Source organism: Chrysemys picta, chromosome 6 (genome assembly GCF_011386835.1).
Source record: "Chrysemys picta bellii isolate R12L10 chromosome 6, ASM1138683v2, whole genome shotgun sequence".
Lineage (NCBI taxonomy): Eukaryota > Metazoa > Chordata > Testudines > Emydidae > Chrysemys > Chrysemys picta.
In genome coordinates, this window is record NC_088796.1 from 5,917,112 (window position 1) to 5,942,581 (window position 25,470).

At 48.5% G+C, this 25,470-nt stretch overlaps 1 protein-coding gene across 1 annotated transcript; it reads left to right on the top strand.

Moving 5' to 3' along the window:
* On the top strand, positions 1-24,912 carry LOC101948044 (aquaporin-7). The gene is made up of 7 exons (XM_008166365.3): positions 1-101; positions 3,248-3,374; positions 8,815-8,941; positions 16,568-16,705; positions 19,211-19,329; positions 23,487-23,704; positions 24,604-24,912. Exons 2-7 carry the CDS (start codon positions 3,285-3,287, stop codon positions 24,761-24,763), a joined length of 852 nt encoding a protein of 283 aa, XP_008164587.2. The 5' UTR covers positions 1-101; positions 3,248-3,284; the 3' UTR covers positions 24,764-24,912.
* Positions 24,913-25,470: the final 558 nt, after the last annotated feature.

The window sequence follows — 25,470 nt, forward strand, 5'->3', positions numbered from 1 at the left end:
GCAAAGTGTGCAGAGCATGTGTGCCAAAGTGAGCTGATCACCAGTGGGCTGGTTTCACACCCTCGGGGCTAACAAACCAGAGGAGAAGAGTCTGAGTGTCTGTAAGTAAGAACTTGGGGAAGACAGATTTGGGGAGACCTGGAACTGGAAGGGCTCTTGATGTCACTTTGCAAAGTGTAACTAGGCTGGTGAGAGCTAGGATGACACCTTATGCTTGTGGGCAGGGTATTGGTGTCAGGGAATTGTACCAGAGCTGCACATCACAAAGGCTCCCAAAATTACAGGGCAGGTGGTGACAGAACTTTTTATTGGTCTGGGTGGACCCCAAAAGACAGTTGTCCTATGCAGTAATGCTGCATATGGAATGTTGGGCGCATCATCTGCATTGACCTCATGTGACAGAATAAAGAAGTAACAGGGCCTATTTATATAGTGCTTATGTGACTGCACTTGGAATTATGTGAGAGTTCTGGGCACCATGGTACCAGCAGGACACTGACACATCCCAGAAAGTACAGCGAGGAGCAAGACAAGAAATCAAGGAGCTGGAGAACTGGACTCAGGAGAAAAGAGTTTAAAAGGTGGTAAATGTGTTGAATTTAAATGACGACTAAGAGTTGTGCTTGATAATGGTCTTCAGGTACATGGAGGTTGAGCATGTCAAATAATTATTTAAAGAGGTATGGAAGCAATTGGGATGACATTAAGGGAAAATGTAGGTTGAATAGAAGGGAAAATTCTCCACAGTGAGATTTATTAAGCTGGGGAATCAACTCCTGACAGATGGTGGAAGCCTCATCACTTGGATCTTTTAATTAATAGTAAATGGCAAGGAGTTTTGTAGGGGACAGTCCAGCACTGGCAAGAGATGGGGAACTGGATAATGGGTGATTTCCATCTCTTGCTGCTGGGATTTTATGAGGCTTGTGTGTGTTTTTTACGTTGTTGTCCTTGTTGGCTACCATAACCATGTGTGTGTATTATACCTTGTAAATCCTATGCTTATTTAAACAAAGGGTGCTCAACCTTTTTCATTCTGATGCCCTCCCAACATACTATAAAAACTCTAGGGCCCAGTGGGAATCGTGTGTGTGTTCGAGACTCCTGGCTTCAGCCCAGTGTGTTGGGAGTGGCTCAGGGATTTAGCCCTGCGAGGCACCAGGGCCAGGGCCGGCTCTAGGCACCAGCAAAACAAGCTGGTGCTTGGGGCGGCACATTTTTAGGAGCCATGCCGCCCCTAAAAATGTGCCCTGGCCGCCCTAACTCACCTCTGCTGCTGCCGCTCGCGCGCCGCTGCTCGCCCTCCCCCCCAGGGATTTGGGGAAGGGGCGGAGTTGAGGCGGGGCCAGGGGGTGGAGTAAGAAAAAAACGGGGGGGGGGGGGAGGGGGGCGGCCAAAATTGTTTTTGCTTGGGGCGGCAAAAATTCTAGAGCCGGCCCTGGGCCCTGCAGCCCCTTGAAACCAGCTTGTGGCCCCTAAACCGTTGATTTAAACCACAACGTCATTCACAGTCAATTATCTATTAGCCAATAGGTGTTATCCCAAGAGAACAATCTCCCTCACTCTCATGTGAGAGGACGTAAGACAATGTTTTTACATGAGTTAGTTTTTACAGGACCTCCCCTGGCTTGTGGACAGGTGATTGGAGTGTGGATGGGACATATAGGGCCCTATATAATCTGCATTAACAGGAACGCGGAGGGACTCAGGGAATCTGAACTTTAACGAGGTTCCTGCTCTCCCTGGAGCCCCCAGCACTAGGACCGCAGCGACAGGCAGGACGGGCTGCCCAGCTGAGCTACCTGCAGAGAGTCAGCTGCTCCTGCTGGGAGCCTCCTGATCTGCTGTGCTGTGCAGAGCTGGGGGGGAGGCCTAGTGTTGGGGTGTCCCCCTCCCCCTGCGGTGTCCCTGGTCTCTGAGGAGCTGGGTGTTGGCTCAGGAGTGGTTGTTGCTGGCTGCTGTGTGAACAACTGTTCAGTGCTCTGCTTAAAGAGACAGCATGCCGACACACTCCCCGCAACACACACACTGTCTGTCTCTCTCTCTCTCACGCACACACTCCCCCCACTCACACACACACACACACACACACTCCTTCCCCCCGCACACTCCCCCAACACACACACACTTTCTCTCACACTCACACTTTTATGGACTTCTCGTATTACTGTTCAGCAATGTCAGTTTGGTCACAATACTGCATGCCTCTTTAAAAAGTCATTTCAAATGTGCTACTTTTACCGTATACTGTATATCTGAAGGAATTTTGTTTAAATTATAGGATTTTTTTTTTTTGCAAAGTCAGTTTTTCCCATTGCAATCCAATTCTGAACTTTTTATGCATTTATAGGAAGGCTACTTAACTGTTGTCTATGTATCAAACAATGTTGATAAAAAAACTCATAAAGATGGAATTAATTTTTTTTAAATGGAAACAAGTGAAATCAGAAAATACTGAATCCAAAAATCCACAATAATAAGGGCCTGAGATGTAGAGGAGGAGATGAAGTCAAGAGGGGGTTTATAATAGTTTCTTATTGACTCAAAGGGAAGAGCCCCCAACTACCGAGTTACTAAAACGTTCTCCTGTAGCACCATCCTCCGAACTGAAATATTAGACAGTAGCAGATCTCTGGCCACCTGGTTTTTCACAAATGTCACTTTGCTGCACACCAGAGTCACTCAGAACTTCGAAGTGATAGCAGGGGCAGATCTCTGATTCTCCTGCACTAAAAGCATAGAAGCCAAAGAAAAATCTCCATGAGCTGGTTTCAATACAGAGCCTATGACACACTGCTGAGCTGTTCTAATTCCATCCATTAAAGGGCATTGGCACCTTCACACAAGCCAGATCACTGTAATACAAAACACGGATAATCTGAGGTATTCATTGGCGTGTGCCTTGTGTAAAAGATTATGAAGAATTAGTGAGGTTCTAGGAACATAACCAAGATGTTTATAGTCCATCTCCATGGGGACAGACTCTACATTGCGACGTGCAGGGTTTGTTTTGTCTCATAGCAGAAATGCAAATCTGTGTAATATTCATTTAGCTCATAATTGCCCTGGTATTTCACAGTGCAAAGATGAAAGGTTAAAAAAAAAAGAAAGGACTTTCAGGCTAGTGGTTTCTTCATTGGTTTGTTTCTCTTTAACCAAATGATTTGAGCTGTGAGAGAATGAAGGGAAGGTGGTAAGTTTCAAAGGGTAACATAGTTCTGTGCAATGAGATCTGCTCTCACAACAGGGAAACCATCTGCTGTGAGCCGAAGCCAGAGAGCAAAATGCTGGAGAAAATTAAGAAAGCGCTCGCGATCAAAAACAGAACCGTCCGGGAGGCGCTGGCTGAGGCCTTGGGGACGTTCCTCCTGATGGTAAGGAAGAGACACTGTTTGTGAAAGTGCGTGCATGACTGATGCATACATTGCTGAACCTGCAGTTCACTAGAAAAATGTGCTGTTCTCATTGTGTATCCCCTTCAGTGCTTGTAGCGCTGGCAGGTTATTAATGGTTAACTCTAAGCTGTGGTTATCATGTCTGGGAGCTTTGTATGAGCCTTGAGAGTCTATCAAAATGCTCCAAGGGGAAAGAGACAAGACAGAAGGTAGCAGAGGCAGAGATCAGGAGAATCAGGAATGGAGCAGCCTGGGGATGAAATGACTCTCTTCTATGAAAGGTTTCAGAGTAGCAGCCGTGTTAGTCTGTATCCGCAAAAAGAACAGGAGTACTTGTGGCACCTTAGAGACTAACAAATTTATTAGAGCATAAGCTTTCGTGGGCTACTGCATCCAAAGAAGTGGGCTGTAGCCCACGAAAGCTTATGCTCTAATAAATGTGTTAGTCTCTAAGGTGCCACAAGTACCCCTGTTCTTTCTTCTATGAAAGAACAACAAACATATAGTAAATGACACCATGCAGCAACTAATTATTAGCAAAAAGCTGGTTATGTCAAGGTGGCACCTGTGCTGATTCTCTCTCTGCACACATAATGGAGGTCTGTATTATTATCCCCATTATACAGATGGGGAAACTGGCAGAGAAGTGAAGTGCCTTGTCCAAGAGGACAGTGAGCCAATGGCAGGATCTGAGCACAGGGCTGGGGAGCAGACCTCTCGCCTTCTAATCCCGACTTTGACAATTACCACTTCCTAAAATCTTCTCTGTAAAATGGGAACAATAATATTTACTCACCTCCCAGGCATGTTGGGGGTTAATTAACATTTGTAAAAACCCATTGAAGCTAGAACACATTATCTGATCATTTTAATTATTGTAATTAAAGCAAACTGGGAATTAGCCTCGGGTTGCATTATCCTAGCAAATGTTGATCTCCAGATCACACAAAATCTCCCCCCTTGTTGTTGATCATGCCTGGTTTTGATATTACTTCCTACACACACTGACTGACCGTAGAAGCAGGTACAGGCCTTTAGTATGAGACCCACCTGTTTTCCAGCTAGATTTCTTCCTAAATAGTGACAAAATGTCTTTCAATGTATGTATTTAATGGTATCCTACCATGAGATGGCCTGAGTTTCTCAGGCATGCAGTTGCTAATATATGCAAAAGTGCTATTATTATTCTTATGCATTTGTATTGTGAAAGACTCGAAAGGCCCAGTCTAGTTCAGGTCTTCATTGTGGTGGGTGTTGGACAGACACAGGTGAATATGACCATTGCTCTAAAGAACTCCAGCAGCTGTACATGTAGATTTGATGTACATGCACTTAGATTGCAAGCGCTGGCTCTGTTATGGTTATACAATGCCTCTCTCAGTGCAATCCTGGCCTTGCATTATGGTAATATGAATAGTAATTACGATTGGGTAGCTGCACATGCCTGTGACTCTTTATACATTTGCCTGGCTGTTTGCATGCATAAACATCTCGTGTTTGCTTGCCGTGGCGGTGATTGCATGTGCAAACCCACACCAGTATACGCCTAACTCATTAAAATTCGGCCATATACACGTGTAGTTCTTCACTAGAAGCTCAGCAAACAACTTTCTTCTTTCATGGCTTCTATTTTAGTTTTAAAAATACGAGAAAGAAAAAGTGGAACCTAAGTGTAAAAAGGGACTTGCATTGACCCAGTGTGCTGCAATCTGGGGCAACTCAGCAGAGCTGGAGTTAATTAACCTGACTCTGGCTGATCCCAAAGGTAAAATACAAAATGATGATATTTTGGAGCAGTGCCTGGTGATGCAGTAGATGGAATTTTGAGCCTTGCATCTACTTTACTAGACAGGAAGGCAAGGATCTTTCTCAGTGGTTTTGCCTAATTGGAGCCAGGACTCCATACACTGGAGGGTAGGGATAGGGTCCAGAATGACCTAGACAAATTGGAGGATTGGGCCAAAAGAAATCTGATGAGGTTCAGCAAGGACAAGTGCAGAGTCCCGCACTTAGGACGGAAGAATCCCATGCACCGCTACAGGCTGGGGACCAACTTTCTAAGCAACTGTTCTGCAGAAAAGGACCTGGGGATTACAGTGGACGAGAAGCTGGATATGAGTCAGCAGTGTGCCCTTGTTGCCAAGAAGACCAACAGCATATTGGACTGTATTAGTAGGAGCATTGTCAGCAGATCGAGGGACATGATTATTCCCCTCTATTCGGCACTGCTGATGCCACACCTGGAGTATTGTGTCCATTTTTGGGCCCCCCACTACAGAAGGGATGTGGACAAATTGGAAAGAGTCCAGTGGAGGAAAATGATTAGGGGGCTGGGGCACATGACTTACGAGGAGGGGCTGAGGGAACTGGGGTTATTTAGTCTGCAGAAGAGAAGAGTGAGGGGGGATTTGATAGCTGTTTTCAACTACCTGAAGGGTGGTTCCATAGAGGATGGAGCTAGGCTGTTCTCAGTGGTGACAGATGACAGAACAAGAAGCAATGGTCTCAAGTTGCAGTGGGGGAAGTCTAGGTTGGATATTAGGAAATACTATTTCACTAGGACAACAAGGATTCCGGTGGCATCTTAAAGACTAACATTTATTTGGGCATAAGCTTTTGTGAGTAAAAAACCTCATTTCTTCAAATGCATCTGAAGAAGTGAGGTTTTTTACCCATGAAAGCTTATGCCCAAATAAATCTGTTAGCCTTTAAGGTGCCACCGGACTCCTTGTTAGTCTGTATCCACAAAAACAACATGGCTACCTCCTGATATTTCACTAGGAGGGTGTTGAAGCACTGGAATGGGTTACCTAGGGAGGAGGTGGAATCTCCATCCTTAGAAGTTTTTAAGGCCCAGCTTGACAAAGCCCTGGCTAGGATGATTTAGTTGGTGTTGGTCCTGCTTTGAGCAGGGGGTTGGACTAGATGACTCCCTGAGGTCTCTTCCAACCCTGACATTCTATGATTCTTGTCAACTAGAAGATGTGAGAGGGACCCACGGGCATTTTGGAGATCAACATCTTCTCAACCTGTGACCATCTTGACTTAGAATCTTCCTCCTTAAGAAATGGAGTAGACAGATGAACGAGGTGGCCCTGTGGGATATTGCACATTGGCCCCTCCCATTAGGAGCTGGGCAGCAAACACTTTATCACTGTAGCCTTCATGGACACACCCTTGCAGCATCCGCCCTTCCCTGTAATATGTCTGTCACGGAGAAGGATTGGCAATGTGCAGTGCAGCATCTTCTAGGATTCTTGTTACCATTTGTTTGCATTACAGTATCTCCAGGCAGCACCGGGCCCCAGCATGCCAGCACTACCCAAACACATATTACATGCAGTCCCTGCCCTGAAGAGCTGACAGCCTGAATTAGAGCAAGCCACACAATAAGTGGGCATAATGGACATTGGAGGGGAGGCCAGGAGCAGCAGGAATAATGAGGGGTTCCAAGCCAAATTAATACTTTAGAATATAAATAAATATCATCAAAATCCCCACGATCCATGTGCCTAGCCATCTGCAATTGGAACAATCCCCTTCTGTACCCTGCAGACCCTTAGAGAGCCAATGCCATGGACTGGGTCCATGATGTGCATCAGGGTCTGTGACTAATATACAGTGACTTAGTGGGCTCTTCACCGCCTTAGCAGGATGCCAGTTGCAGGGCACACTTGCCCTCTAGTGCCCCCTCCTGGCCTAGTGTGGTGCTGCAGGCACATCGTACCTCAGTTTCCCTTCCATCAGGGCCCCTTAAGAGCCCCACACAGTCCAAAAGGATCCAAGACAAAATTCCCCTGCTGGAATAAACTTGAAATTTCACAGCCCTCCTCTTTTGGGTCTGTGTTTCTCCATGTGCTTCTATCCCTTTTCTCTCTAGGAGCACCTCCCTGCAACTGGGCCCTGACGGCCTCCTTTCAGGCTCAGATGCTCATTATTCAATTAACTGTCTAGCAAGGCGAGTTCCCCTTAAATTAGCTTGCCACCGGTAGCCTGGCCCTGGACTCTCCTTAAAGGGGCCAGCAATCAGGCGACAGTGTCCTTACAATGCACTTGCCTTACTCAGTGTATAATGGAAAGGGATTCACCAGCTGAATCAGGAGGAGCAGGTTCATTAGAAAGGAGAAAGCTTCTGCTTGCCTGCAAATAGCTGGGTAATAATCAGGTGTGACTGGAAGCGAAACAACCCATGAAGAACTGGGATGGTCTAAGAGAACTTCAGGGAACTGCTTTACTGTTTGCTGTAGTGTGGCAGTGATTCTTTTACCAGGCGCTTCGAGAACAGTAGAGCCACTGAGGACCATGATGTGATTCACTGTGTGATGGCACTGACCACTCCAATGAAGGCAAGGAAATTCATGGAGATAACTCACAATAAGTCCAGAGTAAAGAAAAGTCACATTTCTCTGGTAGCTCACTCTGCTGACTCACAGAAATATAATTGCATTGCCAACTGACTCTAAAGGACGTGTGTCCTGGTCACTTCTGTTGACTGCAGGCCTAATAAAATCTCACTAAGTGATGGAAAGAGTCATTGACTTCAATGGGCTTTGGATCAGGGCCTGACAGCAAAGGGCCTCGTTAGCTCCTGAGGGCCAGGGAACAGCAAGAGAGAAAGAAAGAGAAGTTTATAAAAACAATATATTTGTCACAGATCTGGGATTAGAGTTTTATCTGAGCAGTCTTAGCACACATGCTTCAAGTATTGAGTTTGGTCCAGCCGACAGGAGGAGCAGTGAAAAGAAATCCTTTACTGAGAGCACAGAAAGCAAATGTATAAAGATACTGAGATTGAGCTTGATAGTGATGGGGGGGAGGGATAGCTCTGTGGTTTGAGCATTGGCCTGCTTAAACCCAGGGTTGTGAGTTCAATCCTTAAGGGGGCCATTTAGGGATCTGGGGCAAAAATCTGTCTGGGGATTGGTCCTGCTTTGAGCAGGGGGTTGGACTAGATACCTCCTTAGGTCCTTTCTAACCCTGATATTCTACGATTCTATAATCAAATCCAGGGCCTGTTACAAATCTGTTCCAGATCCCATCCCAGGTCTCTGAGTTTGTCTAAAACACACATGTGTGGATGTGACTTTGAGGTAGCTGTAGCTTTCCAAATGCAACACTGAGGCGATGGACACATGAATGTATACAATCTGCCCATGGATCATTGGAGAAATTCCTGTGGGTTTGGGTCTGTTTGTTTATGTAAAATTGCTGATCCCTGGCTTTTCCCTCTGTTCCCTCCCCACGCCACCCCCACAATATCCCCATTTAGGCTTCCCACTGACTCACCTTTGGAAAAGAAGGTGCTCTGAAATGAGCTAGAAACGAGCTGTGAAAAGGATTTCTAGAGGGTGGTGAGCTGTCCTGCCTGCCAGCAGCCATAGCAAACTGTGTGACGCTCGACTCTTTTTCTCTGCATCAGTTCTTTGGTATAGGTGGTGTTGCTCAGGTGATATTAGGAAAAGGAGAATTTGGGAAGTATCTGAGCATCAACTTGGCATTTGGAATTGGCGTGACTATGGGGATTCATGCAGCCGGCGGCATCTCTGGTGAGTAGGACAGCAATGAAATGTGCTAGTACCAGGGATTATGGTGTTGTGCATCCTGTAGTGGCCAACTGTCCAGCCCCATGGCAATGGCAGATTCCCCTAGGGACACTGGATATATCCTAGTGGGTGGCATGCAGGAAGCTCATTGGAGTCTGTATAAGTGAGCCAGAGGTACAGCCGAATGGTTGGGTTGCCTCCTTTACTCTTTTGGGCCTGATCCTGCAAAGCACTGAGCACCCTCAGCTCTGGGGCACTCGATGGGAGATGCTCAGTACCTCCTGGGAAAAGGAACTGGTGCTTTGCTATCCAAGCAGTGCAGGCCAAACCCCAGCGAGTGAATGGCTGAGGGGAGAGCCTTGTAACACATCTGGGTGCTAAGAGCCTGGAAAGTGGAAATGTTGAGTGGAGGAGATTCCATTCCTCTAGGAGCAGCGTGCAGCAAGGAGCCTCAGCACTGAAATCTCCACCTGTGCACGGCTCTCCGCTTCTGCGCAGATGGCCCTGTGGTTCTCCTGCATCTGCCCAGAGCTCTGGGATTCCTTGATCTAGAGATGGTCCCACGTGTTCATTCCAGGATGGTGCTGGAGGGTGTGTGGCGAACCCCACTCTCAAAGCAGCGTTTGGGGAAAACTTAACGAACCACAGAGTTTCCCTCCCACAGCGAGAGGCCATCTCACCCCACGGCGATTGGAAGCCAGAGAACATTTCCATGTTGCCCAGTTTAAAATGCTTCTGGATGTTTAAAGTGACACCATCCCTGGCAGGCAGTCCCTAGAGAAATGAAGGGATGGCAACAAGGAGACAAAAAGATTAAGGAACATATAAAGGAGCATTGTCGCATCTGCCAGAACTTTTGTCCACGGACACAAAGGCCTTGGCTACACTTACCCGCTAGTTCGACGGCTGGAAATCGAACTTCTGGGTTCGACTTATCGCGTCTAGTCTGGACGCGATAAGTCGAACCCGGAAGTGCTCGCCATCGACTGCGGTACTCCAGCTCGGCGAGAGGAGTACCGCGGAGTCGACGGGGGAGCCTGCCTGCCGAGTGTGGACCAAGGTAAGTTCGAACTAAGGTACTTCGACTTCAGCTACGTTATTCACGTAGCTGAAGTTGCGTACCTTAGTTCGAATTAGGGGGGTAGTGTAGACCAAGCCAAAGAGAGCACGACATATGCCTCAGGGCACTCCTGATGCAGGCTGCCCTGCGCCCAGCTTCGGAGCTGGAGCGGCCCGATACGGCATCCAGCACTTCAAGTGGGGGGAGGGATAGCTCAGTGGTTGAGCATTAGCCTGCTAAACCCAGGGTTGTGAGTTCAATCCTTGAGGGGGCCATTTAGGGATCTGGGGCAAAAATCTGTCTGGAGATTGGTCCTGCTTTGAGCAGGGGGTTGGACTAGATGACCTCCTGAGGTCCCTTCCAACCCTGATATTCTATGATTCTATGAACTTCGGTGCGTAGCGCACCTCTGGCACAAGGGTCCTCCCAGCGCTGATGCCAATGGGGATCGGTGCAAGTCTGTGGAGCAGGTCCAGAGGAGCCTCAATCTGGTGTGCTCCACCTGCAGTACTCTGGGTCTCCTAATAAACATGGAAAAATCCATGTTAATGCTGGTTCAACACATAGAATTTATCAGTTCTCGACTCCATGCGAGCCAGGGCCTTCCTGCTGGAAGTGCGCTTTCAAGCCATGTTGGACTTGATCGGCCACATACAAATCATAGAATATCAGGGGCTGGAAGGGACCTCAGGAAGTCATCTAGTCCAACCCCCTGCTCAAAGCAGGATCAATCCCCAACTAAATCATCCCAGCCAGGGCTTTGTCAAGCCGGGCCTTAAAAACCTCTAAGGAAGGAGATTCCACCACCTCCCTTGGTAACCCATTCCAGTGCTTCACCACCCTCCTAGGGAAAAAGTTTTTCCTAATATCCAACCTAAACCTCCCCCACTGCAACTTGAGACCATTACTCCTTGTTCTGTCATCTGGTACCACTGAGAACAGTCTAGATCCATCCTCTCTGGAACCCCCTTTCAGGTAGTTGAAAGCAGCTATCAAATCCCCCCTCATTCTTCTCTTCTGCAGACTAAACAATCCCAGTTCCCTCAGCCTCTCCTCATAAGTCATGTGCTCCAGCCTCCTAATCATTTTTGTTGCCCTCCGCTGGACTCTTTCCAATTTTTCCACATCCTTCTTGTAGTGTGGGGCCCAAAACTGGACACAGTACTCCAGATGAGGCCTCACCAATGTTGAATAGAGGGGAATGATCACATCCCTCAATCTGCTGGCAATGCGCCTACTTATACAGCCCAAAATGCCATTAGCCTTCTTGGCAACAAGAGCACACTGTTGACTCATATCCAGCTTCTCGTCCACTGTAACCCCTAGGTCCTTTTCTGCAGAACTGCTTCCTAGCCATTCGGTCCCTAGTCTGTAACAGTGAATGAGATTCTTCCGTCCTAAGTGCAGGACTCTGCACTTGTCCTTGTTGAACCTCATCAGGTTTCTTTTGGCCCAATCCTCTAATTTGTCTAGGTCCCTCTGTATCCTATCCCTCCCCTCCAGCGTATCTACCACTCCTCCCAGTTTAGTGTCATCTGCAAACTTGCTGAGAGTGCAGTCCATGCCATCCTCCAGATCAGTGGTCCACAACCTTTTTGTGGCCAGTAGCACATTCATGTTTTCAGAAGAGTGTGGTGGGTGCCAACAATTTTTCAAGGCTTATTTTGTATTTGTACATTAAATAATACGAAAAACATCATATTTAATATTACATACTATATGAATCCATAAGATAAAAAAGGTAATTTTACATATAAAATATATTAATTAAATTATTCGGCAATCACTCTTTCACCTTACCATGTGAATTTGCTCTTTTTTTATTTACCTGTAAGAAAAATTAAGGAGTTTTTACAAAATAAATACCAGAAACAGTTTTCATCTTATTTATTTTAAAAAAGTAAAACATTGTTGAACTGCTGGTCCAAATATATTTATTATTCTTACTTTAACGTAGAGAGCCAGTTATGGTTAATTAAAAATATTCTTTGTATTGTTACTTGTATCTGGATTTCAATAAACAAACAAACACATATGAAAAAAAGTTAAACACAAGTTAATCATACGCGCTCATCGGCACTTAATGGAAAATAGGTATCATTAATTCACATGTTTTTTTTAATAAAGTCAGTGTGATTTTTGGCACTGCATTTCTTCAGCCAATTTTTCGTAATTGGGAGAGTAGGATGATATTCCAGTTCGTAAGCAATCGTCAAGATGGGCATCTGTATGCCGAGATCTGTATTTTGATTTTATGATGTTCATTGTTGAAAACAGAACTTCGCATAGATAAGTGGAACCGAAATAAGATTTGATTTTGTATGCTACATTTTTTAAGGCAGGAAACTTTTTTCAGTCAACCAGATTCCAAAAGTTTTCATCTGTTGCACAGGATTTTAGAACAATATCATTTTGAAGGTCCAAAATCTCCAGTTCCACGTCTTCTGTTCTTACTTGAATGAGTCTCACAATTCATGTAGACATTTCTGTTACCTCTATTTGGCAAGTAAAAGGATTCACAAGAAAGGCAACTACAGGCTCAGTGATGGTGAACTGGTGAAATCTCTTTCCAAATTGTTCCAGAAGTATTTGAATGTGGATAGCAAATGGTGATGGGTTAAAATCACTGTCACATACCATTTTCTTCATACTAGGGAAATGTACGAGATACTTCGTCTTCATATGTGACATCCATAAGATCAGTTTTGCTTTGAATGATTTTACAGAACCTATCATTTGAACCATGTTTGTCTTTTCCCTGGAGCTCAAGATTTAAAATGTTCAATTTGTCAGTGATGTCGGCAAGAAAAGCCAAGTCCATTAAGTTGGAGTCTTCTAGTTGCTCGAAGTTCTGATTTGTGGACTTAAGAAATTCTTTGATCTCTTCAATTAGGCTTAAAAAACATGCAAGAACTTTACCTTTGCTCAGCCATCGTACTTCTGTGTGCAAGATAAAATCAGATTGTTTATCATCAACATCTTCTAACAGGGCATTAAAAAGTCGGTGTTGCAAAGGTTTAGCTCGAATAGAGTTAATTATTTTAATAATGACATTCATGACGTGTTGAAAAGAAAGAACTTTGACGCACAAAGCTTCTTGGTGGATAATGCAATGATAAGACATAAAGTTTGGAAAGGATTCTTTCTTCTTACAGAGTGCAATGAATCCATTGGCGCTGTCCATCATTGCTGGTGCCCCATCAGTGGTGATCGCAGACAGCTTGTGTAGTGGCATACTAATTGATGTTGCATATGATTTGAATAAATTATAGATGTCCTCACCCTTTGTTCGCCCTTTCGTAGGCAATACTTTTAGTAACTCTTATGGTGAAGTCACTAAATACCATCCTCACCATAACTGCCAACTGCACTGGATCCAATATATCTGTCAACTCATCGAATTGCAGTGAAAACCAGTCACACATTTCCAAGTCATCCTTTAGCTGAGTTTGCATGTCACTTGAAATTGCATGTATCCTCCTCGTAACTGTGTTGTCTGAAAACTGCAAGTCTTGTATTGCCGACAAAATCTCACCCTTGTTAGGAAATCCTTGAAACAGGCAATCAGCACCAGTCAAAAATGCTTCCTTCAACAATTCACATCTTGAAAGGGTTTTCTCTTCTTTGCGTGCAGATGAGCAATTTTAAAGGAAGCAATAGTAGCACCTTTAGACTTTACCACTTGTCTAGTGAAAAGAGATTGCTGGGCAGATAGAAGAAAATTAATCAACTCAAATCAAACCTTTCTCAACTCAGATTTAAGTGGATGGCTAATGTCAAAAGAGCCGTGATTAGTTTGGAAATGGCGTTCGATATTATGTTTTTTCGGCACTGCAACAGCACCCCCGCACAATAAGCGAACACATTTCCCTTTATTTTCAATAAAACAATAGGATTCTTCCCACTCTGCATTGAAATAATACGTATGTTGTCTTTTATTTGAACCACTCATTTGGGGGCAAAATGTTAAAAAATAAATAAATCGCAAAGCACAATAAACAGCAGTATCAGTGCAGCAGAAGAATACTCGCATACAGGGCAGGCTCCAGGCATCAGTGGAGCAAGCACGTGCCTAGGGCAGCACATGCTACGGGGCGGCATTCCGTCCATTCTTGGGACGGCAGAGTCGGAGCGGTGATTTATTTATTATTTTTTTGGCGGCAGTTCTGGGCAACGCAGAGAGAAGCCGGAGAGAAGCCGCAAGGACAGAGAACACCGGTGCCTGCAGCCCCGGAGTACTGTGTCCCCAGCAGGCGCGGGGCCTCAGCTTCTCTCCCCTGCTGGGCACTAGACGGGCCCCGCGCCTGCCGGGGATGGAAAACACCGGCGCCTGCAGCCTGCAGCCCCGGAGTTCTCTGTCCACGGCAGATGCGGGGCCACGGCTTCTCTCCCCTGCTTGGCACTAGGCGGCCGCACATAAATGCCCCGCCGGGCGCCATGGCGCCTGCGGGCACCGCGTTGGGGACCACTGCTCCAGATCATTAATGAAGATATTGAACAAAACCGGCCCCAGGACCGACCCTTGGGGCACTCCGCTTGAAACCGGCTGCCAACTAGACATGGAGCCATTGATCACTACCCGTTGAGCCAGACGATCTAGCCAGCTTTCTATCCACCTTATAGTCCATTCATCCAGCCCATACTTCTTTAACTTGCCGGCAAGAATACTGTGGGAGACCGTATCAAAAGCTTTGCTAAAGTCAAGAAATAACACATCCACTGCTTTCCCCTCATCCACAGAGCCAGTTATCTCATCATATAAGGCAATTAGGTTAGTCAGGCATGACTTGCCCTTGGTGAATCCATGCTGACTGTTCCTTTGGGTATAACTGTAATCTAAGGAATGATTAATAACAGTGTGAACACGCTTCCCAAAGCAGAGCTAAGCTGAAGACCTTTCTGGCAGGTATTGCTCAGATATAGTGTGTTCTTGCCTTTTTGGCTTTGCTCCTCAGCCCTTCAGCTATGGCTCTCACTTGGAAATCCCAGGGCTTGTCATCCCCTCTATAAGGGCTTGTTTCAGCCCTGCGGCGCCTCCTGCTGGTCGTCCTCAGGAATTAGCTCATTTTTCAGCCAGGAGCGCCCCTTGCAGGCTGGTGATCTGCCTTACTGCTCTCTGGCCCCCGCGTCCCTCCCAGGACCCCAGTGCCCCTTCACTGGGTTTCTACCCCCCTTGCAGAACCCCTCAGTCTCAGGGTCTCCCCCCCCCCCAGGGGAACCCCCACCCACTAACCCCACCTCGCCTCAGTGTACGGCTACTGCCAGTCACCATCTAGCCCCACTCCCTGGGGCAGACTGCAGTACATGCCACTCATCACAGGCAAGGTTGGGCTGGACCTGCTGCCTCTCTCTATAGTTGGGCTGCCCCTCTGCAGCCCCGGTACTGGTCTTAGGCCCTCAGCTAGGCCCACAGCCTGGGGGGTTTTCAGGCTGGAGCTCCTCAGTGCCTCTAGCCTTCCCCCAGCCCTGCTCCACTCTCAGTACCCTGCTCAGCTCACCTGCAGCCAGGCCCTTCTCTCTCTACAAGCAGAGAGAGACTGTCTTCTTGAGCTCCAGGCTCAAGCCTTTATAGGGCCAGCTGGGCCCTGATTGGGGCGTGGCCTGATATTTGGGGCTTTTTCTTATATAGGCTCCTATTAACCCCTCGCCCTCTGGCCCGATTTTTCACACTTGCTGTCTGGTCACCCTAACCCCGCTACACCCTCCCTGTACCTCAACCTTTTACTTTAAAACCAGACGTAGGGCCTGATTTTAGAGGTGCTGAGACCCTGACTTTAGGGGAGGTTAGTCTGCATTGCCCTGCTTAGGGTCAGGCCCTGGTTGCTTGTCATCATGTAACTTATGGCTGCAGGGGAAAGTGGAACAGCACCGGGACTGTAGAGCAGAGATGCTCAGCCAGTGTGTTACTTCTCAGAACCCAGCATGGAGCTGTGATGGGGCCTGATTCACCATCACCCGGCACCTTGTGTCCTCATTTACACCCATGGAGCGCGATAGCAAGTGGGTGTAAGTGCTACTGTTGTGATTTGTTTTACAAGGTGCAGGACATGAATCAGGGCCCAGCGAGCCCATAGGTCTGTTCCCTGCTGCACTCACTGTGCCGGAAACAAATGGCAACTTAGCAACGCATGGGAGAACATCTCAAGCTCCCTGATGCGTGCGATGGAGCAATGAACTAACTCACTGGCAGCACAGGAGCTGGGACGCTGGTGATCTCTTCCATGCCAATGGTAGCATTTTGCACTTGCTCTCCGCAGGTGCAAATGACGACACAAGGTGCAAGGCACCGGAGAATCAGACCTGCTAGGGGCACCCCTGCTATTTCCTGCAGCGGCTGGCTCACCTGCTCCAGCATGGAGGGGACTTGTCTGCAGGGGATCTAAGCTTCTGAATTCTTGGCACTTGGTGTTTTGGGAGCAGGAGCCTAGTCTCAGTGTTGACCATCAACTATGGGGCTTTAGAGTTGTTGCACTGCCACAGACACGTTATTTAGGAAGCAGATGTAATGTGTATATAAATACGTGTGTGTGTGTTTGTATTTATCCATGTATATGTATGTTTTTAAACAGGAGCTCATATGAATGCCTCAATAAGCGTCACACACTGCGTCTTAGGAAATCTTCCCTGGAGAAAGCTGCCAGCTTACATAATCGGCCAGTTCCTGGGCTCCTTCTTGGCAGCATCCCTAGTGTTCTGCATGTACTACGGTATGGCTGCTTTTCCAACGTTCTGGGAATTGCTGGGAATGGATTGGTTCACTTGCTGCTCCTGATCCACTGAAGCGATGAGTCTTCTGCAGCTCCCAGTGAGGGATGTGAATCCTGCGGCTCTCCCTGTAGGGACTCAGTCCCTGCAAAGCTGAGTCTGAATTTGATCCCAGGTGGTAACCACACTATTATGTTTGTCCTTGAGTATATTCCTGCCTATATTAGATCTCTAGAAGGTGAGCGCTCTTATCTGCCTCGGGATCTCTGTTCATAATCAAATAGACAACTCAATGCTATCCCCTCCCACCCACCTCCAGCAAGCCCCTGACAAGAGAGATGGGCTTTGCACTGTGACCAAAAGAGTTGGGCTTATTCAGACCACCTTAAGGACCAAATCCCAGTGTGCTCAGCTGAGAATTCCTGGCAGCAGCTTCCAGACAGCTAAGTCTTGGGACCATTAATTTGAGTCCTCCACTACCTCATCTACTGTTGTGTCTTGGGGGAGAGGGCCAGCTCTTGGCTAGCCACATAGGATATGTCTGCACTGCAGTGTAAGCCCAGGGTTGGTAGAACTGAAGTTAGCAGGCCCTGGGTTTGTTAACCTAGGGCTTGAGCGTCTATATTCATTTGTAACCCCAAGTTAGGAAGTGTTGAGCCCCAGAACCTAATCTGGGGTTCCAGCATTTACACTGGATACTGCGAGCCTGAGTCCAACCACCCATATCCCAGACTTCCTAGTGCCCTCTCCAAATATGGCTGCTCTAGCCTTTTGTTCATGGTGCAACATGGGAAAACATGACTGTCCATCAAACTTGACTATGCAGAAGACAAAGAAAGTCAGCATGTGGGATACTTTTGGTGGACTCCCAGAGCATGAGTTCAGTGGGGCTGTATCTATACTGCAAAGCAATAGGGCATGGACTCTGTGTCCCAACTTGACTCATGCTCGAACCCCCCGCACCGGGGGGGGTTGTGGGACTCTGGGTTAGCACAATTTGTGTGTAGACAGAAGGAGGGTTAGGCGTGAGCCTGAGTTCAAACCCTGGGCTTACACTGCAGTGCCGCCCTACCCATATAGCCTTATAGATCATAGCCAATAGCTTGAAGTGCACCCAGGAAGGCAATGCATTTGCTGGAAAGCAGGTGTCCTGTAGTCCCATTGCCTAAAGCTGCCTAGTGGTCAGGCAGCTGCCTTCTGAGACAGCCGATGCTTTCAAAGGTCTGCAAGTGCCACCCCAAGTGTAGTACGTTGCAGGCAGGCCTGCTAGGAGTCCCAGGGGCTGAGGTTACTGTGGCGAGGTCTGGATCCCAAAGGGAGGGGTGCAGACATAGCAAAGGAGGCAGGCGGATATGACCTGCTTTTAAAAACTACTGAGCAGCTGCAGCTGCTGTTGACCTCCACTGGTAGGGTTACCATACGTCCGGATTTTCCCGGACATGTCCTGCTTTTTGGGCCTCAAATCCCCGTCCGGGGGGAAATCCCCAAAAGCCGGACATGTCCAGGAAAATCGGGACATGCGAGGCCGGCGATGCTGGGCCGGGGGCCGGGCCGGCGATGCTGGGCTGGGGGCCGGGGGCCGGGGGCCGGGCCGGCGATGCTGGGCTGGGGGCCGGGGGCCGGGCCGGCGATGCTGGGCTGGGGGCCGGGGGCCGGGGCCGGGCCGGCGGTGCTGGGCCGGGGGCCGGGGGTGCTCGGCCGGGTGCTGGCCCGGGGCCGGCAACCGAGGGCCCGAGCCAACCCAGGCTGGAGACGCCGGGGGGGCCAGACTGGGCCGCGCCTCCTCCCCCCACACCCCCCCTTACCTGCTTCAGGCTTCCCGCGAATCAAATGTTCGTGGGAAGCAGGGGAGGGGGCGGAGTTGGGGCGGGGACTTTGGGGAAGGGGTAGAGGTGGGGCGTGGGCGTGGCTGGGGGCGGGGCCCCGTGGAGTGTCCCCTTTTTGGACACTCAAAATATGGTAGCCCTATCCACTGGGGTGGGGTGCGGTGGGGTGGGGGGGCTCAGCCCCACTGAAAGTCTGGACAAGAAGGGACTGGCATTTATTTTTCTGCCAGCAATTCCCAGGAGGGGGAGCTGCTACGGGCCAGCTCAGGCATGTCTGAAAAATCTGTGGGGGAGCAGAGAAGCAGCCTCTGTTCTTCCCAATAGGCCCCAGTGCTTTCCTCACCAGTACCTGCAGAGTTCACATCCAAGCCTCTGCTTGTCAGTGGGGGCTGGGAGCCTGTGGACATAATAAAGTTCTGCTGGGCAAAGTCTCAGGGAGACAAGATATCCATGAACTCATTTCCTGGGAAAGGAGTGGTTGCTTGGCCACGTCTCTTTCCCCCCCTCCACTCTGTCTTGTGCCTGTCCTGACTGCAATCAATGTGTTTGCATTTAGTCAGGGTGGGGCCATCCTGCTGTCCCTCCTCAGCTTGCCCTCATGCCTCATCACCACAGCCTGAGGGCCCCTGTGTGGGCCAGCGTCAGCAGCAGGGTTAACCCCATGTCTCCCCTTTCTCCTAGATGCGCTGTGTGAATACTCGGACGGACACTTCATTGTGACGGGACCTAACGGCACAGCTGGGATCTTCGCCACCTACCCTGCTCCGTATATGACTCTGCTGGGAGGATTTGTAAATGAGGTCAGTACTCAGGATTTCTCTGCCATGTCACTGTTGTGTTTGGAGCACAGCTGTGGTCACAGCTGCCTGGCTTGGTGACTAGGTGCTGTTGCAGGTTTAATGCAGACAGCTGTTATTGTTAAGCAGCAGTAGCACGCTCAGCCCTGTAGAAGACACATCAACTGCCCTGATGAGCGTACAGTGGAGGATGTTTGGCTGCGGCACAGCGGGCTGAATTTAAAGGTGACTAGCTGAAGTACTGTGGCTTAATTGGCAGATGGATGCACGGAAACAGAGCACAGAGGAGGGTTGGCTGGAGCCTTAGTATGGGGGAGTGAACGATCAGTACCGAAGCAGAGCTCCGTTTGGAGCGCATTTGTCTGTTCCAACAGGTGACTGCTCTGTAAGGCACTTGGTTGCTACTGAGAATGTTTCAAGCTTTTTACAGTTTTTTGTTTGGTTTCTTTCAAAAATTATTTCCATGGTCCATCACCGTTGAAATGTACCCAGGGTTAGGAGAGCATCAGCACCCACTCACACCCCGTGGCAGTGAGGGAAGGGCAGACACATATGGGGCTTCTCTGCTCCCTGTGCATCATGGAGGGGTCTCTGAGCCAGCTCCGAATAGGCTGGTGGAGAGAGTTGTTAGGAAAAGGCTGATCTTGTGACTTCAGCCCCATGGCGGAGCAGCATAGAGAGAATTAGGTGCCTGGAATGAGGCTCCTAGGGTAGACCCGGACGGGGTGAAGTCTGGAGGATGAGCTCTCCATGTGCTGCACATTTATGACTAACTTCCCCCCCTTCTCACTCTTCATTCTTTTAGCGTGTGGCTCCTAAAGCGGTGGCTTCCGGCTGTGGGAATATTGGTGGGTTGTTTTTGCTCATTGCTAGCAGTCAGGCTGCTGCTTGGTTGTATGTTAATTTCCATGAAGCCATCAACTCTGGCATTGTGAGTAAATCCTCTGCTGCTGGCGGAGAGGGCAGAGATGTGCTCTGGAATGGTGATTGTGTCTAGGATTACCTGAGGGTTTAGGCCCTGCTTGAGTCCATGGGAGTTACGGGAGCGCTTCTCGGGCTCAGATCCTAAAGGCCTTTAACCCTCTGTTCATGGAGTGACATGCAGAACATCATTCCTTCCTTCAACATTGTGTCTGCTGTGATGAAATTACGGTTTGCGCCGTCTCCACTGGGTAGGGTGACCAGACGTCCCGATAAAATCGGGACCGTCCCGATATTTAGGCATTTGTCCCGCGTCCCGATTGATCTTCGGTCGGGACGCTGCACTCCGCTTTTTTTTTTTTTTTTTCTCTGCCGGGCTGCCGGCAGCACTCAGCTGTTCTCGGCTTTTTTTTTTCTTCTCGTCTGACTGCCGGCAGCACTCAGCTGTTTTCTGTTGGTTTCTCTCCCCCCCCCCCCTCCTAAAAACCAGAGGCTGAAGGTATGCATACCTAAGGAAGGGTGCATAATCTCCTTTGACTGCCCGCAGCCCTGGGCTGTTCTCAGCTCCCGCCCCCGACTGCCAGCAGCACTGGGTCACAGTAGGGAATTGGGAGAGGGAGCTGTTTGTGTCCTTACACCAGCACTCGGTTTTTTGGTTTTTTTTGCTCCGCCAGTGACCCCCCCCTCCCCCCCCCCCTTGTGTCCCGATATTTTCTTCCTGTCATCTGGTCACCCTACCACTGGGCTGTGCAGTAATTTGGCAGCGCTGTAGCAGTCCTGCTCTACAGGGGCGTTACTCACCTTGCTGGCATGTGGAATCCATGTAAACAATGTTCTTCTATTGTTTGTGATTCATCTTCTGTTAGCAGTTCTTTTGCTGTGGACCCCACTCCAGGTTTCTTGTTGAACACTCCCTCTTTGTTTATTTCCAAACATAAGGCAAAAATTCATGTCTCATATATATGGGTGAAGGAGCCTCTTTGGGGTTCATCAGGACCATAACTTGGGTTGCTGTTTCCCTGCTCTGTGACCCCACTTCTCTGTGTGGGTGCAGCATCTCCACCGTGCTATGGCCAGAACTACTTGCCAACATTCTAATTCAAGGCAGAGACCCCTGCCCTGCCAGGAACTGGTCAGAGAGGCTCTGTGAGTTTGGCTGCAATCCTGGTGACTGTGAGGGTGAGTGCATCTTCCCAAGACATGTTTTGCTTGCACTAGTCCAGGAGGTGAGAATCACAAGCCTTCCTCAGAACCCAAATACTCTGGCCATGGAGCTCGGTTCAGCTGTCAAGCAATCAGCATGACTGCAGTCCACCTTAAAAACCCTTCCCTGGTTCTCTGTGTAGGGATCCAGGCAAGCCCGACCTGTGGGGGACAGCAGCAGGAAAGCCACTTCACAGTGCAGTTTGCTCCCTCTTCCACTCCCCAGGGCACTGCAGGGTATAAGCTCCTGCCTGATTGAGGGATGGGAAAGGGTGGAGGTGGCATTGTCATGCCATCCACCTTGCAGAGCGTGTGGGTTAGTTACTGATCATCTGGGCTCTGGTGCTGTGGAACCCTCCTGTACATAGGGTTCTGGGCCCAGAGTTCATGTCTGCACAGTTCCAGCAGGAGCTGTCCCAACGGCGGGAGCAGAGAGAACCTGGGGGGCCAATAGGGGAGCAGAAGGAGCCAGAGCCTCCACTGATCCTTGTAAGATTTGTCATTTGGGGGCCAAACCTGCTCCTTCTTCCACATGGGGAACAGCCTGATTGAGGAGGGACAGAGGCTGTAGAGCCCTCTAATCCATTCTCCAGCCAACGCAGGACCAATTCCCTCCAGCTCCCTAATTATCGCTAGTGTGTCATCTGGTCTAATATGAAATGTCTCTAAGCTATTCCTTGGTTTCATCCCATAGCTTCTAGTTACAATCGCCTCCCTTGTCCCCGTCGTGCCTGTGGAGCAGGAGGATCTGGGTTCTGTCCTGCTGAAGTTCTGAGTGGCCATGGTGTGTAACATAGTGACAGTTGTAGAGTCTCCAGGTGTCCCCAGATTTGTTCTGTCTTCTAGGCAATGTAGAGTATATCGCTGCTGGGGAAGAAGATGAATGAGAGTGAGAGCTCCCAGTAGTGTCTTCAGCTCCCATTGATGTGTGTGTGGAATGGCTGCAAAAGGCAGAACCTTACTATCTATGGGCAAATTCTCACAAAGTGGGGAGGGACAAATGCAGTCATCTCCAACAGAATCCTGGCCCAGGATGGCTGGGATGCTGGAGGGCTAGAAATGGGAGCTTTTTTCCATCAGAAAGTGGGGAGTCACAGCTTCCCCACTGGGCGCAGATCCCCTGAGTCTTGCCCCGGAAGGGGCTGACATAATGCATTGAAAGTCACGACACTTTTACATCTAGAAAAGCTATTTGGGTTCATTGTTACAGGTTTTTATGGCTCCCTTTGAGTCTGGTACAAGTGGACTCAGAATAACTAAGGTACTTTGGTTGAGAGGTGGAGGGACATGACTAATAGTTTATATAGACACACTTACACACGTATAATTATGTTAGTGGCTATTGTACTGTGGACACACTCATTTGGAATGGGGCAAGATCCTCTGTTTGTTCCACATAGGCTGGCTGTGACGAGATACTAACAACTTCTGGTTACTCTCAACCTTGGCCAGATTCAAAATGGCGACCTGGAGGTGAAATGCTTCACAATCCAGCTAGTCCATGGATAATGTATCTTTTCAAATTGTCAGTCAACCAGGATGAGGGTGGTCTAGCCTAGAAACTGGAGCGGCCAGCATGCCTAGTGATCAGAGTGGGCATGAGTAGTCCAGAGCCAAAGCCAAGGGTCAAACGAGAGGGTAGGAACTGGATACCAGAGCCAGGATCAAGCCAGAGTCAGTAGTCAGAAGCCAGGGTCGAACTGGAGGGAACATGGGATCAAGGAGGGGTTCAAGGCAGGAGCAGCAGGAACCGGGTAACACAGGAGCATGCACCCGTACGCATGTTGAGAAGCCAGTGAGCTGCTGCGGCTGTTGGCTTAAGAGCCAGCCTGCTGGGCCCCTGCAGCTAATCAGGTGACATGGCTAATCAAGCAGCTGCTGCAGGTCAGTTGTCCTGACAAGGTTGCCTAGCGATTAGCTCTGCTGCAGGTCCTGATTCCTGACTCTGGGCTCTGCTCCTTTCACATGTTCCAGTGACGCCTTTTGGCCTCGACATGCACTTCTGTACTGACCTGTGCTTTCTCCCGATCCCACAGTTCCTTGCCACAGCCGTGCTCATGTTGTGCATTCTTGCCATCTATGACAAGAAGAATAATGGAGCCCTAGAGGGCACTCAGCCTGTGATCACTGGGCTCCTGGTGTTAGTGATCGGCATGACAATGGGAATAAACACTGGATATGCAATAAACCCCTCCAGGGACCTGCCTCCAAGGATCTTTACTGCAATAGCAGGGTGGGGAACTGAAGTCTTTAGGTAAGTTACCTTCTCTCCTTTTACACTGTACTGATCACAAATATGTGACCTGAAAAATGTGCTAATACAAGGTAAACTCTATTAACCCTTATTTAAAAAGCACTTAAAGGGAGAAACTAATCTCTGACCAGCTGGAATCCCAGTACGCAAGTCGGTTCCCTACTCCAGTGGGAACGCTGCTCTTTCATATGCCACACCATTCACCCAGCATTCTGCCTGGCTGGCACAGAATCTTGGTCCAATTCTGATTGCTTTGTCTAACGTATTTTAAAATAGTAGCTAAGGGTGAGCCATCAAATAATCAAAACACATTTCAACAGCACCGGGATCTACTTGTAGTGGATTTGGATATAGGCAAATGCCATTCACCGTGAGATTACATGAGAGTCACACATTGTTTCAATGTATGACAGCATGCAGATTGCAATTCCCATTACAGCAAAGATGGTCGTGTGGGTAAGCAAAGGACTCGGACCTGGTTTCTACTCCTTATGCTGAAATAGGTTTCCTGTGTGACCTTGGGAAAGGCATTGGCCGTCTCTCTTTCTGATTCCGTCTGTAAAATGTTGATAATACCTGCAGACCTCAAAGGCTATTCTGAGCCTTAATTCATCTAGGGTCTGATCCAAAGTCTACTGAAATCCAGGAGAATCTTTCCATTGATTTTTGGATTGAGCCCTTTAAGTCTTTGAGATCCTCAGACAGAAAGCTCTATAAATGTGCAAAATAATAACATAGCTCACCTCCCTCCAGTATGAATGCATTCTGTGGGGAAAAATAACTTTGCTAGATTAGAACTTGACTCTGTAGCAAAGACAAACTTCGCTTACCTAGGGTAGAATATGACAGCAAAGCAAATGTTCTGATTCACCAGAAACCTGTCCTGTCTTTTCTTTTAGGGCTGGAGATTATTGGTGGTGGGTCCCACTTGTAGCGCCAACCCTGGGAAGTCTTGCTGGTGCCTTAGCCTACAAACTCCTAATTGACTTTCACAATCAGACTGCACTGGAAGGCGGAGATGAGAAAGGAAAGGACGATTTGCAGACTAACAGTGTGTGATGTCCAAGTGTTGCTAGGACAAAGCTGGAAAGGAAAGTTCGATCAGCCACATGACTTCATCACTGGATCAAGTGTTCAACCCTGCCTTCATTGAGCTTTTGTTTTCACACCACTAATTAAACAACACTCAATAACTCAGTAGATAATGTCCAAGGGACAGCCGTTGCACCTGTAGTTATTTACTTGCACAATCTATAGGTGTAAAAATGGAGGGTGGCTTTTAAAAGTCTGTGCAACTCAATCAGACTAGCTAGGATTTCTGGTGGACAGAACAGTATTGAGTGGGGCTGAAAGTGGCTCTGTTCTAAACTTCAGTGGAAGTTTAAGTTTCTTAACTTTTTTTTCTTTATGGAAATAATCAGAGGTGAAAGTAAGCCGGTCTGGTCCGGTATGGCGTACCGGCAAGAGCCAGTATGCCGTGCTGGACTGGACCAGCTTCCCCAGGCTGGCGATTTAAAGGGCCTGGGGCTCCCTGCAGTGGCCGAAGCCCTGGGCCCTTTAAATCGCCTCCCGAGCCCCGCTGCCGGAGCCTTGGGGTAGCAATGGCAGGGCTCCGGCGGTGATTTAAAGGGCCAGGGGCTCTGCTCCTCTGCAGCTGGGAACTCCAGGGGTGATTTAAAGGCCCTGGGGCTCCCAGCCGCAGCCGGAGGCCCTGGGCCTTTAAATCTTGATTTAAAGGGCCCGGGTATTTAAAGGCCCCACCTCTT